Here is a 15,466-nt window from a genome sequence, read left to right as displayed (position 1 = left end):
TCTATTGTCACAAAACAATTTCAATGGTCTTTCAACCTCTTCTAGAATACGCAGCCCAGTGACAAAATTCTTCAGCCATATTGCATGATTAGATGCCTCATAACATGCTATAAATTCAGCCGCCATGGTGGAAGAAGCTGTTAGTGCTTGTTTGGCACTTCTCCAAGAGATAGCTCCGCCAGCCAATAGAAATACATAGCCTGAAGTGGATCTCATGCTATCTTGGCATCCCGCGAAATCGGAGTTCGAATATCCCATGATCACAAGATTATTTGACCTCTTATATGTGAGCATATAATCACAAGTTCTCTTTAGATATCTCATTACTCGTTTGGCTGCTTTCCAGTGATCCATTCCTGGGTTGCTTAAATATCTGCCCAACACTCCAACAATGTACGCAATATCTGGACGCGTACAAACTTGAGCATACATAAGACTTCCTACAGCCGAAGCATAGGGAATCTTTTGCATTTCTTGAATCTCAAGGCTTTCTTTAGGGCACTGTTTAAGACTAAACTTGTCTCCTTTAGCGACCGGGGTATTACCTGGCTTACAATCTTGCATACCAAATCTTTTAAGTACCTTATCGATATAGCTCTTTTGCGATAATCCAAGAATACCTCGAGAACGATCTCGATGTATTTGGATTCCTAGTACAAAGGAGGCGTTACCAAGATCTTTCATTTCAAAATGTCTAGAGAGAAATTTCTAGGTATCGTTCAACATGCCTATATCGTTTGTGGCAAGCAAAATGTCATCCACATATAAAACCAAGAATATATGTTTACTCCCACTGAACTTATGATACACACAATCATCTACTACATTTACCTCAAAACCAAATGAGATAATTATTTGATGAAACTTGTGGTACCATTGACAAGAAGCTTGCTTTAACCCATAGATGGACTTCTTAAGTTTGCAAACCATATTCTTTGGATTTCCAAATACAAAGTGTTCTGGTTGCACCATATAGATTGTTTCCTCAATGTCTCCATTGAGAAAAGCTGTCTTGACATCCATCTGATGGAGTTCCATATCAAACTGTGCGAAAAGTGCCATGATTGTCCTAAAAGAGTCCTTCGATGAAACTGGAGAGAAGGTCTCCTTAAAGTCAATCTCATACTTTTGAGTATAGCCTTTAGCTACAAGATTGCTTTGTACCTTTCCACATTACCTTTTGAATCCCTTTTGGTTTTGAAAATCCACTTACAACCAATGGGTTTCACACCTTCTGGTAATGGGACAAGTTCCCAAACTTTATTGTCTTGCATTGACTTATACTCCTCACTCATTGCCTCGGCCCACTTTTGAGCATTTGAATCTTGCATTGCTTGACGAACATTGCTTGGATCATCTTCCGCCATACCATCATTTTCCTCATGTTCTTGGAGTAGCACTATGTAATCATCCGGAATAGCGCTCTTCTTTTCTCTAGTGGACCTCCGTAAAGACACTTGTTCTTCAGATGCTGGTTCTTGAGGTTGTTGAGTTTGTTCGATTGGAACTTGATTGATAATGTCTTGTTGTTCTTGTATCATATCCTGATCAATGACAGGAATACAATCCTGAGCATTATCAGTATCAATCATAGGAATATGAACCATTTCCTCTTGAAGAGTATTTGGATTAAATTCCTCCTCGAAGACAAAGTCTGTTATTTTATTCTTCCCCCCAAACTCAATATCCTCAAAAAATACCGCAGTTCCCGTCTCAAATATTTTCTTTACTTTGGGATCATAAAATTTATAGCCCATTGATCGCTCAGAATACCCAATAAAGTAGCTACTGACTGTTTTGGAGTCCAGTTTCTTTTCATATGGTCGATATGGTCTAGCCTCAGCTGGACATCCCCAAATATGAAAATGTTTTAGACTTGGCTTTTGCCCTGTCCAAAGCTCATAAGGTGTTTTAATAGCTGCTTTAGTTGGTACTCTATTTAGAATGTAAGTTGCTGTTTTTAATGCTTCTCCCCAGAGTGACTCTGGTAAGGTTGAATGACTGATCATACTTATTACCATATCCTTAAGAGTCCTATTTCGTCGTTCAGCTACACCATTCATGCTTGGTGAGCCTGGCATAGTGTAATGTGGGACGATTCCACATTTCTCTAGGTATTGAGCAAAAGGTCCTGGACGTTGTTCCCCTGAACCGTCATTTCTACCGTAGTATTAACCACCACGATCAGATCTGACTTTCTTAATTCTTTTGTCGAGTTGATTCTCGACTTCATTGTTGAATGACTTGAAAACATCCAATGTCTGTGATTTTTCATGAATAAGTATTAAGTATGCATATCTAGAGTAATCATCAATGAATGATACAAAATATTGTTGACCATTCCAAGAAGGTGTTGGAAATGGTCCACAGATATCAGTATGTATCAATTCCAATATTTCGGTAGCTCTATATGCACCCTCTTTCTTTCTTTTGGTATGTTTGCCTTTGATGCATTCAACACAATTGTTTAAATCTATAAAATCAATGGAGTTCAAAATTCCATCTGATACAAGTCGTTCAACTCTATTTCTAGAGATGTGTTCTAATCGTTTGTGCCATAATGCACCAGACTTTTCATTATTAAACTTACGCTTAGTACCACGTGATTCCACATTTAGGGTTTCAATATAAGAAGCGTTTGTATCAAGCATATATAGACCGTCATAAATTATAAGTGAACCAGTTCCAACAACATCAGAATTAATAGATAACCTAAACATATTGTTTCCAAATGAACAACAATATCCTAATTTGTCCAAACTAGAAACAGAAATTAAATTCCGTCTAAACAACGGTACAACAAAAGTATCTATTAAGTCCAAATAATAACCAGTACTTAACAACAGTCTAAAATGCCTTATTGCTTCCACTTCGACCGACTTGCCATCACCTACATAAATGCATCTTTCAGCACCATTTGGCTTTCGGCAGCTCAGGCAACCCTTTCTTTGCACGCCATGCATAGTACTTAGGACAATCTTTCTTGACATGATCATCCTTATCACAGAAGAAACAACCTTTCTTGTCCTTATCTTGCTTGTTCTTCTTTGCATATGGACCTTTAGCAGCCTCATTCATTCTTTTCTTGCCCTTATCTTTAGAGGTGCTTGCATAATGGGCACTTTCAGTCTTGTCTCGCTTCAATCTCTCTTCCTCTTGAACACAATAAGAAATGCGCTCATTGAGAGACCATTTTTCTTTTTGACAGTTATAACTCATCTTGAACTGACTAAATTGGTTTGGAAGAGAAATCAGCACTAAATGAACAAGCATGTCTTCCAACAATTCAAGATTAAGTGCCTTCAACTGCGATGCAAGGTGGGACATTTCCATAATATATTCTCGGATATTTCCCTTGCCTTTATACTTCATGGAAATCAAGCTCTTCAGAATCGTGCTTGTTTCCGCCTTATCGCTTTTGGCAAAGTGCTTCTCAATTTCATCGAGATATTCTTTAGCTTTGGTGACTTTGTCGGACACCGCACCTCTAAAAGCCTCAGGTATGCCGCGTTTGATGATCATAAGACTCATGCGGTTAGAGCGATCCCACCTCTCACATATAGCCCTCTGTTCAGAGGAACTAGAATCCGTAAGAGCGGCAGGTTGCTCTGTCCTGATCGCAAGATCTAGATCCATGCAGCCAAGAACAATATGAATGTTCTACTTCCAATCCTTAAAATTTGTGCCATTAAGGATCGGCACTGAACTTATATTAGCATATATAGTAGCAACTTTTGCTGAAAAGAGAACATAATAATAACAACATAAATAACATGCTCATCTCAAACAAATTAAAATAAATGGCAAATCCCATCTCAAGATACCTAGTGCAATATCAATATTAAATCTTTGGACAATAATATTATATGCAAGTGGTACTCTTGTTGCAATAATCAAACATTAATAATAATATATGACAAACAAGAAACCTATCTTTGGATAGATTTAATATTTTCATGAAAAAAATAACTCATAAAACCTTATAATTGTTATATGTTTATTATCACAAGCAAATGAATCACTTTGTCAAGTATAAATCTTCCTTTGGGTCGATCAACACTCACATAAATATACTCATTTGCACTTTATATAAAACCTTAATAATATCCTAATATCTCAAATAAAAAAATTTAAATAACAGCGGTCACTTTGACGACATATAATTCAAATTTAATTTAATTTGAAATATTAGATATTAATAGATATATGAAATTCAAATCAAAATTTTAATCAATTACGGTAAACCAAATTATTTTACTCAACATGAGTAAACACAATGAATTTTTAAAAAATTTTAGGCAAAAATCAGTGCAGTTATCAGAATAAAAAAAATGTCAAAAGTTAAACGATTTCAACCAAAAAAAATGTTCATTGATTTGCAATTCCCAAAAGTCACTTACGGTAACTGTATCAAAAGAATCCAAACACATATAACAGATTATTAAACTAAATTATAACAAAATTATTATTATTTTAAATAATAATCATGCCCTTACCGAATCCAATGCATGTGGAACCGATTCAATATTCCAAGAAAACAAACAGCACCGATTCAATCATTTGGAGGAAATTTTTTTTTTCCACCGATTATTCCCTTAATTTTATTTTGAAGGAAAACAAAAAACCAATTTTGTTATCACTAATCATGCCATTAACCGATTCAATATGTATTTGGAAGAAAACAACAAAATTTTAATGTTTGCCATCATGACTGATCACCGAAGCAAAATTTGGAAACTAAATTTGTCATACACCGAAAAATCCACGATTACGCCCAAAAAAAAATGTCATCGCATCGGCAAAACAACCAGATTAATTGGAATAGAAAGTATAATCATAATTTTCCAGAATTCGGTGATATACCTTGGTGGATTTCACAAACGTAAATATATACACCAAAGCAAAACCGAATCAACAAAACAAGAGCAATATAATTTCTTAAGAATTTGAAATATAGGGCTCTGATACCAATTGAAGAAATCAATTAGATTTCATATCTCCACACACAATCCCCAAATACTATTCAATTCTCAAGAAACAACATATAAAATGATCATAATTGCGGAAGCGTACCCGAATCCATGATTTTGCAGTCAATTATCGGTGATGATATTCTATCTTGCAGTTTTCTTCCAAAACCAAAGAGTTCTGTTGATGGGAAACAAAACAATACGTCGTTCTGCAAAATTGGGACCATGATCTCATTTTATAATTAAACAAATTTCACTATTTCTAATTTGGCCCCTCAACAAACCAGAAATATCATATATGGTATCCACACAATAATATCATGACAATTAAGACATTAAGTCAATTTTTATTCTAAATTAGTCCACATCAATTAATGTCTTATTTAATTGATGACATTAAACATTTATAATTACAATTATGGCCCTTAAAATTCTAACAAAAAAATCCATTGCCACGTGCTCCCAATTCCACTGAGGAACTTCAAGATTGTGCAACAATCCTCCTAGTCTCATACGTTCTGCCTTGACTTGCTGACATACTATTGAACGGGATACAAACTCAGCCACATCATTTTTCATGTTTTTCCACCAAAATCGAGGTCTTAGAATATAGCAATTTCCTACCTCCAAGATGGATACTATAACGAGTGCAGTGAGCTTGTTTAAGGATAGTTGTACGCAATTCAAAACTATCAAGAACAACCAATCTTCCATTCAAACGATGAGAATCATCTGAATGAATTATGAATCCATATTGATGTACTTGAGACACTAACTCATAGGATCTGAACCTGGTCATCATTTTTCTGAGCTAACTTAACAATCTGAATCAACTTTGGTTCAATAGAAATATAAGACACACAAATGACATTTTCTTGAATCTGAAAATCCAAACCAGAAGTGCAAATATCCTCACGCAACTGAGAAACATGAATAGAGGATAAATTAACATCAGAAATTTTACGACTCAAATCACGAGCAATGACGTTCACTTTTCTTGGCTGGTATTGGATCTCACAATCGTCTTTCAAAATATCGATACAACGCATCTGTCTCATATTCAAATCGGATTGAGATAATATGCACTTCAAACTTTTATGATCTGAATAAATTTCAAATTTCCTGCCAAAGAGATAATGCATCTAAATCTTGAGTGCAAAGACAATAGCAGCCAATTCCAAGTCATGGAAAATATATCTAGATTCATGCGGTTTCAACTGACGAGAACCATAGGCTACAAATCGAACATATTGCATTATAACACAACCTAGGCATCGACTTGATGCATCAGTGCAAACAACAAATCCTCATGAACCACTTGGAATGGTGAGAACTGGTGCAGAAGTCAATCTCTTCTTCAATTCGACAAAACTTCTTCTTCTCTCTTTTGTTTTTCCACACACTTCTATATATTGATGATCTTAGTCTGGTATTTATAGAGGCAATGTGACCATACACCAAGACTCATCAAATATGTCTGTTGCAATTTGAATTCGTTTCTCGAAATGTGTCTGTACTTTTAGACAGCCATTCTGGAACGTTTTGGCTTTAAGCTCTGTTGTAACGTCTATTATTGTCCTTTGACTGGACAAAATATTTTCCTCAATGCGCACAGCTGGGTTCCATTTGAATAAGCTTATCGTGTTCTGCAAACTGATTGATTTCTAACTGATGTTCTGAATTGGTAAGTTGAACTTATCTTGAACTGGTTTGGTGAAATCAGTTGGCTCATCAGCTGAACTGATTTTGCTGCTTCAATTGAACTGGTAAGCTGGACTCTTCAACAGGTGAGCTCTTCATCAGCTGTTCGGGCTTCTCAAGGTCTTCTGCTGAACTGCCTATCAGCAGGTCAATCAGTTGAACTGATCTTTGATATATCATTTAAACTAGTTCAGTTTGGACAATCAGTTGACGCTTTCAGTTTGCGTCTCGATAACTTCAGTTGTGGCTCGATAATTGATCATTTCGAATCCTAATCAGTTTCAGCTTTTACTTAGGTAAATTCATTAGAAACAAAATAACAAGTTTTGTTAACATCAAAATCAAGATTGCGAATTATAAAAATATGACATATTGCTTATTTGATAATGACTTCCATGAATTATAAATATGATACCTAAAAAATGTGACATTAAAAATGTTTAATTTGACATCCCCAAATAATCGGATATATGTATTTATGGGGTAAAATCAACTATTTATAACTCGAATCAAGTTTTTTCCTTGTACCAATTTATGTATCACATTTTTATTTCACGAATGATACCATATAAAGTATTAACTTCAAACTATATTTTTTACATCATCAAATAATCAAATTTGAGTTTTTAAATGATAAAATCAAATATTTCTGAACTCGAATTAAGTATTATCTGTATTAATTTAGGTATCACAATTTTTTTCACGAATAAAATAATCAAAGTCCACTCAATATTACATTCAAACTATATATTTTGACATAAAAAATTAATTGATTTTTATTATTTAAGGAGTAAAATAAAATATTGGTAGACTTGAATTAGATACTTTTTGTACTAATTTAAGCATCACATTTTAACTTCATAAATGACACATCAAAAGTCGCTCAATATTACTTGAAACTATATTTTTTATATCCCAAAATAATCAAAATTGAGTCTTAAAAAAGTAAAATCAAATATATGTAAGATCGACTTATGTAATATGTATACCAATTTAGGTAGCATGCACATTTTTAATTCACAAATCTCATCATCAAAGGACACTAAATATTAACTTCAAACTATATATTTTGACATCTCCAAATAATCGAATTTGAGTATTTAAAAGGTAAAATCAAATATTTGTGGACTCGAATTATGTATTATTTGTATTAATTTAGGTATCACATTTTTACTTCGCGAATGTTATCATTAGTGTCACTCAATATTAACTTCAAATTATATTTTGACATCTCCAAATAATTGGATATTAGTATTTAGGGGGTAAAATCATGTATTTGTAGACTCTAATTAGATACTTTTTGTGTCAATTTAAATATCACATTTTAACTTCACAAATGACACCATCAAAAGTCACTTAATATTAATTGAAACTCAAGTTTTTTCTTACACATTTGAAGTAATCAAATAGCCAAATCAAATATTTGAAACCCCAGAATAGGTATTTTATCACTCAAAATAAGTACTTTTTATAATTTCATGATGAATGACATGAATAAGTCATCTTAACACATTTTCAATGAAAAAACAAATAATTATTTAATTTATGGTGATAGCTCGAAGATCTTGTATTTTATTATACATTGGAGTATTCAGATAGTCAAATCAAGTATCTGGAACTCAAAATAGATACTTTGAAGGTCAAAATAAATGCTTAATTTCATGATGAGAGATGTCCTATGTTTTTTTTTTTAAAAATATAAAATGACATGAATAGGTCATCCTAATGCATTTTTCTTGAAAAGATCAACAATGACTGAATTTATGGTGATTGTTCGAAAATATAGTATTTTCTTATACATTTGGAGTATTCAAATAGCGAAATCAAGTATCTGAAACCTCATAATAGGTACTTTGTATGTTAAAATATGTAACGTCCGAAAAACAAACCTACGTAAACTATATGCATGCAAATAAATTAAATTGCACAATTTTTTTATTTTATTGATTTTAAATGCTTGCATGATTCATATTAAAAGATTAAATGTATGATTGCATGATTAAATAATTATATGACATGATTTCATGAAATTGAAGAATTTTACCCGAATATTCGATAATAGGCTGGGGAAAGGAGACCGGGGATGACGAAGACAAGAATAACTATTTTCTCTAAATATTTTCAAGGCTTCCATATATGATTAAAAATGATTAAATTTTTCTAAAAACGATCGAGTTCGAATTATTTTACGAGACAAGCTCGATTTTACCCGAGAAGCCGGTTTTGGACAAACGATGAGTTTTTAAAAGATAAAAAATATTATTTTTGAAAACTAAATTTTATAAACTTTTTTGTTTCAATTAAATAAGAGTCATTGAGCCCAATTTAACTAAATTGAGCAGGCCCAATTGCTCCTATACTTGGAAGCCCAAAACCTAAGCCTATTAACATGCAAATTAAAATTTATAAATTTAAAACCTGGGCTTCTAAACACACATAGCACCCGAAAAATACACACCTACACACACAAAATACGAAATATAGGAGAGGAAGAAAAGCTAGGGTTCTTCGTCATTCTGTCGTCCATCTTCGCACCATAGCCAATGATTGAATATTCGAGCGTTTTAAAAGTAAAAGCACATTTTCTAAACCCTTTGACGCATCATTCAAACTATTATATGCATGTTTTATGTATTTTTGCGTGAAAAATATTGGAGTTTAAAACTCTAAACGTTTTGTCAATTATTTTCAAAGTTTTGAAGATTTTTACATATATATGAACGTGATATGATTTCCAACGAGTACGCTGCCAACATAGGATGATTATTGGATAGAACATGAACAAAAAAGGTGGAAACAAGGGCTGGTCGAGCATGAGGAGGCCTTGCATGGTGATGTAGAAAACTAGGGCTTTTCATGAAACTATGGGGGTTCAAGGGACGGCTAGCTTACATGGTCACGTGGGGCTCAACCAGGGCTTGTCCAGGGACATGGTTGGTCTCGGTCTAGGGCTAGAAAGAGTCCTAGCATGGCTAGGACTCTAGTTCGTAGGCTGGGGAAGAGTCCACGCGAAGAGGGACTCCTGCCCATGCTTGCGTAAAGGGGCTGCAGCCAAGGGGGCTCGCGGATAGGGCTGGCTGGTTCAGGGTTGGTCCATTAGGGGCTATGGATGTTGGTCAGGGGTCGGGTCAAGGGCTGGTGCTGGGTGGCTCGACCACAGCATGAGGGAACTCGCGCGGCTGCTCTTGTTCTGTTGTAGCGGCTGCAGCATGGACCAGGAGGACTCGGGGCTAGCTCGGTTGGGTCTGAGACTGGTTCAGGGTCGGTGAGGGTCAGAGGTGATCGTTGAATAAGTAGCTAATGGTCTCCTAGATTGATTAGGAGTCCTAGTGAAGGTAGGATGCTCTCGTGCAGCTCGGGTCCTTGTGCAGGGTTCGTGCGTGAGCTAGGGGTTGGTACCTTGGGTCAGGGCTGGTCAGGAGGGTCCATGAGAGGGTCGGTCAGGGTTTGGCTTGAGGTGGCTCGGGCGTGGATCGATAAAATTGGGAGAAGGCTCGGTGGGTTCATGCAAGGGTCAAAAATCGAGTTTAATAGAAAATGGTTCGAACCATGGGTCCACGGGGGTGGCTCATGACTCACAAGGGTGTTTTAGGTAATAAAAAAGTCTATGTTTAAAATTTGGAAAGAAAATATGCAAGTTTGAATTAATTCGGGAATTTAACGCACCCCAAATTAGTAATTAAGGAATTCAATCGAAAGCCTCGAATTTAGGTTAAACAAAATTATCAAAAATTTAATTTAAGCTTAAATAATTATTTGAGATAAACCCATGTCAATAAAAGTAAGAAAAAGTCAAAATCGAGAAAAATTACATTTAGGGGTAAAACAGTCATTTTACACTTGGGTATACGAAAGAGGTTGACAGTGTCCAGAAGGGGTCAAAACACATGTTAAATGATTTATTATGATGAATTTGATGAAAATATGATATTTTATGATTTGTGGTAAATCTGTGCAATTTTTACTGTTAAAATACTATTTTTGAAAATCATGATATTTTAGCTTTAAAAGAAAAGAAAAAATATTTTGAGAGATGTGAATTGACTGTGACAAAGGATAAAGGATATGTGGGGGATCTGTTTTAAGAATGAACGACGAACTTACAATTTTATGGGAATGTCGTGATGGAGAAGGCCCCAGAGGGAGTCCGTTTACGGGGAAAGGCCCAGAGAGTGCCCGAAGATGTATTTCCATGGCGGTGCCTAGTGCCCGTCCCCATGAGCTATGTGGAGCTGAAGACTGATCAATCGACCAGATGATAAAATTTTAGTCACTTTCAAGGATCAAACTTCACCCAAAATGATAAAGGATTGAAAGCTTTACAATTATATGATTTTACGATTTACGATTCATTTATACTTAAAAGTTATTTTAAGTAAAAGTATGCTTTTTAATGCTTGTGATTGTATATGTATTATTTGCTACTCATGTTTAGGACGTGATGAGTCATTAGACTCACTAACTTTGAATGTTGCAGGATTTGATGATTTGAGGGAGATGCTGACGATTGAGTGTATCGAGTGCGACAGTACACTCCCGAGATACATTTATTTTCCGCACTAGCTTGATAGATAAAATATTTGAATTATTTATGTTAATGAATTTATTAGAGATTTTTATGCTTTATTTTGATGTTATGCTATGTTTTTAAAGGCCGACGTTTGATTTTTGGTTAGTTGACGATTTAGGGATTTTTATGCACTTGAGATTCAAATTGTTAAATTATTATGATTTATGGAAATGTTAAGTTATTTTAATTAGTAATTTTCGAGTTTATGATTTATGTATAAAAAAAATTAGTAGATGACGTTTCAAAATAAGTATTTAATCTTATTCCATGATAATTGAGAAACAATATTTTTTTTAAAATTATATTTTTTATGGAGAAGATACATGTAAATTTTGTGGATAAAATAATATATTTATTTAAATAATAAAATGACAAAATTGTAAATTTGGGTTTGTAGTGAGTTAAAACTAAAAGTATAACATTGTCATGTATTGATTTTTAAAAAATTGTGGTTAAATTCTGTAGGGGTGTCAATCGGGTCGGGTGGGTCTGGTTTCGGGTCAACCCGCTAAATTTTTTAATTTTTTTTCCCAACCCAAACACTAACTCGTGATACCGTCTCACACAAGTTTTTGCCAACACACACGTATATGTATATGCAAATATTTCGTACCACGACTTTTTGCACATATATATATATATATATATATTAGACAACGTAGTATAAGTGACCCAACCCTAGATCTCCCATCCGTTTCCAATTGTTCGGATCTTATCATGGCTAGGATCTCATCCGCCGTAGAAATTCCGCAAGACCGACGTCGCAGAAATATTCGCTGTTCTCCCGAATCACGTCAAAGCAACTGGCGCAACCGAAGCTACAGCCGGAGCCGGAGCCCTAACCACGTAAGCGGTCGTGGCCGTAGTTACGGCAGTCGGATCCCCTACAACAACAACGGTTATGACAGGTACAATCGTTCTTCCCCTGACTACTCATATCCTACGATCGACGGAACTCTTAAGTCTGGTGAAAGAAATGAAATCAATTATGATAATCGAAGGAACGACTATCTCGATCGCGATTTTAGAAACGGGCATGATATGGATCCTCAATCCGATGAAGAGCTGAAAGGGCTAGGTTATGAAGAATACCGTCGGCTCAAGCGCCAGAGACTGAGGAAAAATTTGAAAACTTGTATATGGAATTGTACTCCTAGTCCCCCTAGGGATTCGTTTACATCGTTGGATGGGAAATTAGAAGATTACCACGGAGTAGAAGACGACAGTCTTGATAAAGAGGTTTGTAAAGTAAACCCAAGCATACAAAAATTGTCCGAGAGGGAATCTGTGTCGAAGCCTGCTGATTCTGAATCTGAGTCGGGTGATTCTAGGTCAAAAACGAAGAGAAAGGTTAGAAAATCTGATTCAAGGCGCAAGAGCAGGAGGACAAGATATGTTTCTGAGAGTGACAACGATTCTGAATTGGAGTCTGCCGATTCTGAATCGGAAACAGACGATTCTAGGTCAAGGAAAAGAAGGACGGTTAGAAAATCCAGGTCTAAACCCAAAAGTAGGAGATCAAAATCTGTTCCTGAAAGTGACAGTGATTCAGAGGGGTCCAGTGATGATGAATCGGAAGAAGAGAGGAGACGACGGAGAAGAAATCGAAAGAAGAGTAGTAAGATAAACACAAGTTTTAAGAGAAAGAGCAGCAGTAAGAAGAAGAGCTTATCGAGTGATCTTGACAGTGGAGACGAAAGTGAAACTCAAAGTTCTGATGTTAATGATTTTACGGTGTTGAAGAAACCGAAGCATGATTTATCAAAAAGGTCTACAAGAAGCAAGAGGAAGAGAAAATCGGAGAGCCCTGGCACATACTCACACGAGAGCCATTCTGATCCGGAAAAGGATGCAAATGGTGTTAAAGAAAAGGTGAATGAAGTTAATGTGAATGATGATGAAAATAACGAGGTGATTAAGTTCAAGGAAATGATTGAATTAGGGAAGAAGCCTGCGTTGGATGATGATGCAGTTGTGGGTCCGATGCCTTTGCCAAGAGCGGAAGGGCATATAAGCTATGGCGGTGCGCTCAGGCCTGGTGAAGGTGATGCCATAGCCCAATATGTTCAGCAAGGTAAGCGAATCCCTCGTAGAGGTGAAGTGGGTCTTTCAGCTGAAGAGATTTCTAAGTTCGAGACTCTTGGCTATGTTATGAGTGGTAGCAGACATCAGAGGATGAATGCAATTCGTATCAGAAAAGAAAACCAGGTTTACAGTGCAGAGGATAAACGGGCACTAGCGATGTTTAACTATGAGGAGAAGGCCAAGCGTGAACAGAAGGTCATGGCTGATTTGCAGCGGTTGGTTCAGCATCATATCGGGCAGGACTCAGCTCCTTCTCACGACCCATTCAGTGGAAGGATTGGTGAGGTTGCGGATGATTGATATGGCGTGTAATTTTTACTTTATTTCTTTCATAGTGAATATTCATCATGGTTACTTCTCTATTCTTCTCTATTTGGCTGACTAAAAATGAATGATCTGAGTGTTGGAAAAATGATATTGGATAAATTTATTTAGAAATACAGTCCAAGTCGTTGCTATTTGGTAATTAATTATTCGTCTACAAGTTAGACATGGTTGCATGCACTTGTTTGAAACAGTATTATGCTCTATTATTGTGATTTGCATCCAACAGGTGATAGTATGTAACTCGCTTGCATCTGTGCTTATTCACTCTTTGCTAGTAGACTGAACTGTCATAGCGAAGGCGTTCCTCACTGTGGACATATCTGCTTCGGCCTTCTTTATATGCATAATGCAACCGGATTGTGAATCGTGATGTATTTTTTGAACGAGCAAAGTTTTGGAAGCTCTATTTAATGGGCTGTAGGAAGAATGTTTATGCCTCCTTTACTCTTGTAGATTAGCCGATATCTTATATGCAGACTGTTTTGTTTTTTGTCCCAGAAAAATATGTGATGTCATGGAAGCACAATGTTTTTTTGAAGGCATATTACTTTCACTGAATTCCCAGTGTTTCTCATGTTGTACATCAACATTTGATACGTTTTATTCAATTTTGGTTTTGGCACCAAAGTTTGAACCAAGAGTTTCTGCATTTGTTACATATTCTAAATTTCTTAAAAATATATTGTAATATTTAAAATATATTTTTCTGTGTGACCAACTTCAGCTGACGATTGGCACTGCGGTTGAAGAGGGCCATTAATGTTGGCAAAAACTTGTGTGAGACGTCTCACAGGTCGTATTTTGTGAAAAAGATCTTTTATCTGGGTCATCCATGAAAAAATATTATTTTTTTTGCTAAGAGCATCACTTTTTATTGTGAATAATGATAGGATTGATCCATTTCATAGATAAAGATTCGTGAGACAGTCTCACAAGAGACCTATTTATTAATGTTTTGTTCATAATCTTAAATTTTGATTTCATTTTCAACATATATCTAAGCAAGATGAAAAGCAATTCACATTTTGCACTTCATCGTATCATCATGATTTATGGATTGAAAACACGAAAAAAGATCTCTTGTCTATTAGTAATAAATAAAATTATGTCAAATGGACTATTTTTTTTTTTGAGTAGGTCTCTCCACTTTTGTGATACGGTTTCACGAATATTTTTCTGTGAAACGGGTCAATCTTATCGATATTCACAATAAAAAGTAATACTTTTAGCATAAAAAGTTATACTTTTTCATGGATGATCCAAATAAGAGATTTGTCTCACAAAATACGACTCGTGATATCGTTTTATACAGATTTTTGTCTTTTTTGTACAAAATAATATTCCCTATTTATTGAAAATAATATGTAGGGGATAACTATTTATTTATTTTTTTTTTTAAAAAAAAGTATGACCTTTTAAAAAATTGTCGGTCCTCATAAATATCTTCAAAATATCGTATTGTCCTCCACATAAATACGTGACAATCGTCAAAAGGGTCAAATATCGTTCTTAAGACTTGAGAAAGAAATATAATTTATTAATTTAATTTAAAATATTTATTGTGATGACAAGAATATTGTTTTTTCTTAAAAAAAAAACTATAATAAATTATAAAGTAATCAATTTTCAAGTGAAAACTGTCTATTTTAGGACAAGATTCAAGAGTGAGAAGGATGTAAGCAAAACAAATCTGTCAAATTATTAATAGGCTCTTATAAGGAATTATATTTGTAATTTAAAATCATATAAAAATTTTGAAAAGATTTATTAAAAACCGAGGATGTTTAAGATCAATATTTTTAAAAATAATCTG

At 34.9% G+C, this 15,466-nt stretch overlaps 1 protein-coding gene across 1 annotated transcript; it reads left to right on the top strand.

Annotated features, from left to right (window-relative positions):
* The first annotated feature begins 11,905 nt into the window (after positions 1–11,905).
* LOC140957347 (uncharacterized) lies at positions 11,906–14,302 on the top strand. The gene has a single exon (XM_073414560.1). It carries the CDS (start codon positions 11,959–11,961, stop codon positions 13,624–13,626), a length of 1,668 nt encoding a protein of 555 aa, XP_073270661.1. The 5' UTR covers positions 11,906–11,958; the 3' UTR covers positions 13,627–14,302.
* Positions 14,303–15,466: the final 1,164 nt, after the last annotated feature.

Source organism: Primulina huaijiensis, chromosome 14 (genome assembly GCF_012295235.1).
Source record: "Primulina huaijiensis isolate GDHJ02 chromosome 14, ASM1229523v2, whole genome shotgun sequence".
Lineage (NCBI taxonomy): Eukaryota > Viridiplantae > Streptophyta > Magnoliopsida > Lamiales > Gesneriaceae > Primulina > Primulina huaijiensis.
Note: the sequence above shows the minus strand (reverse complement) of the source record. Positions and strands in the feature narration are given on the sequence as shown.

What these genes read in the sequence shown, in the direction of transcription:
- LOC140957347 (XM_073414560.1), top strand. Translation starts at nt 11,959, where the DNA reads ATGGCTAGGATCTCATCCGCCGTAGAAATTCCGCAAGACCGACGTCGC.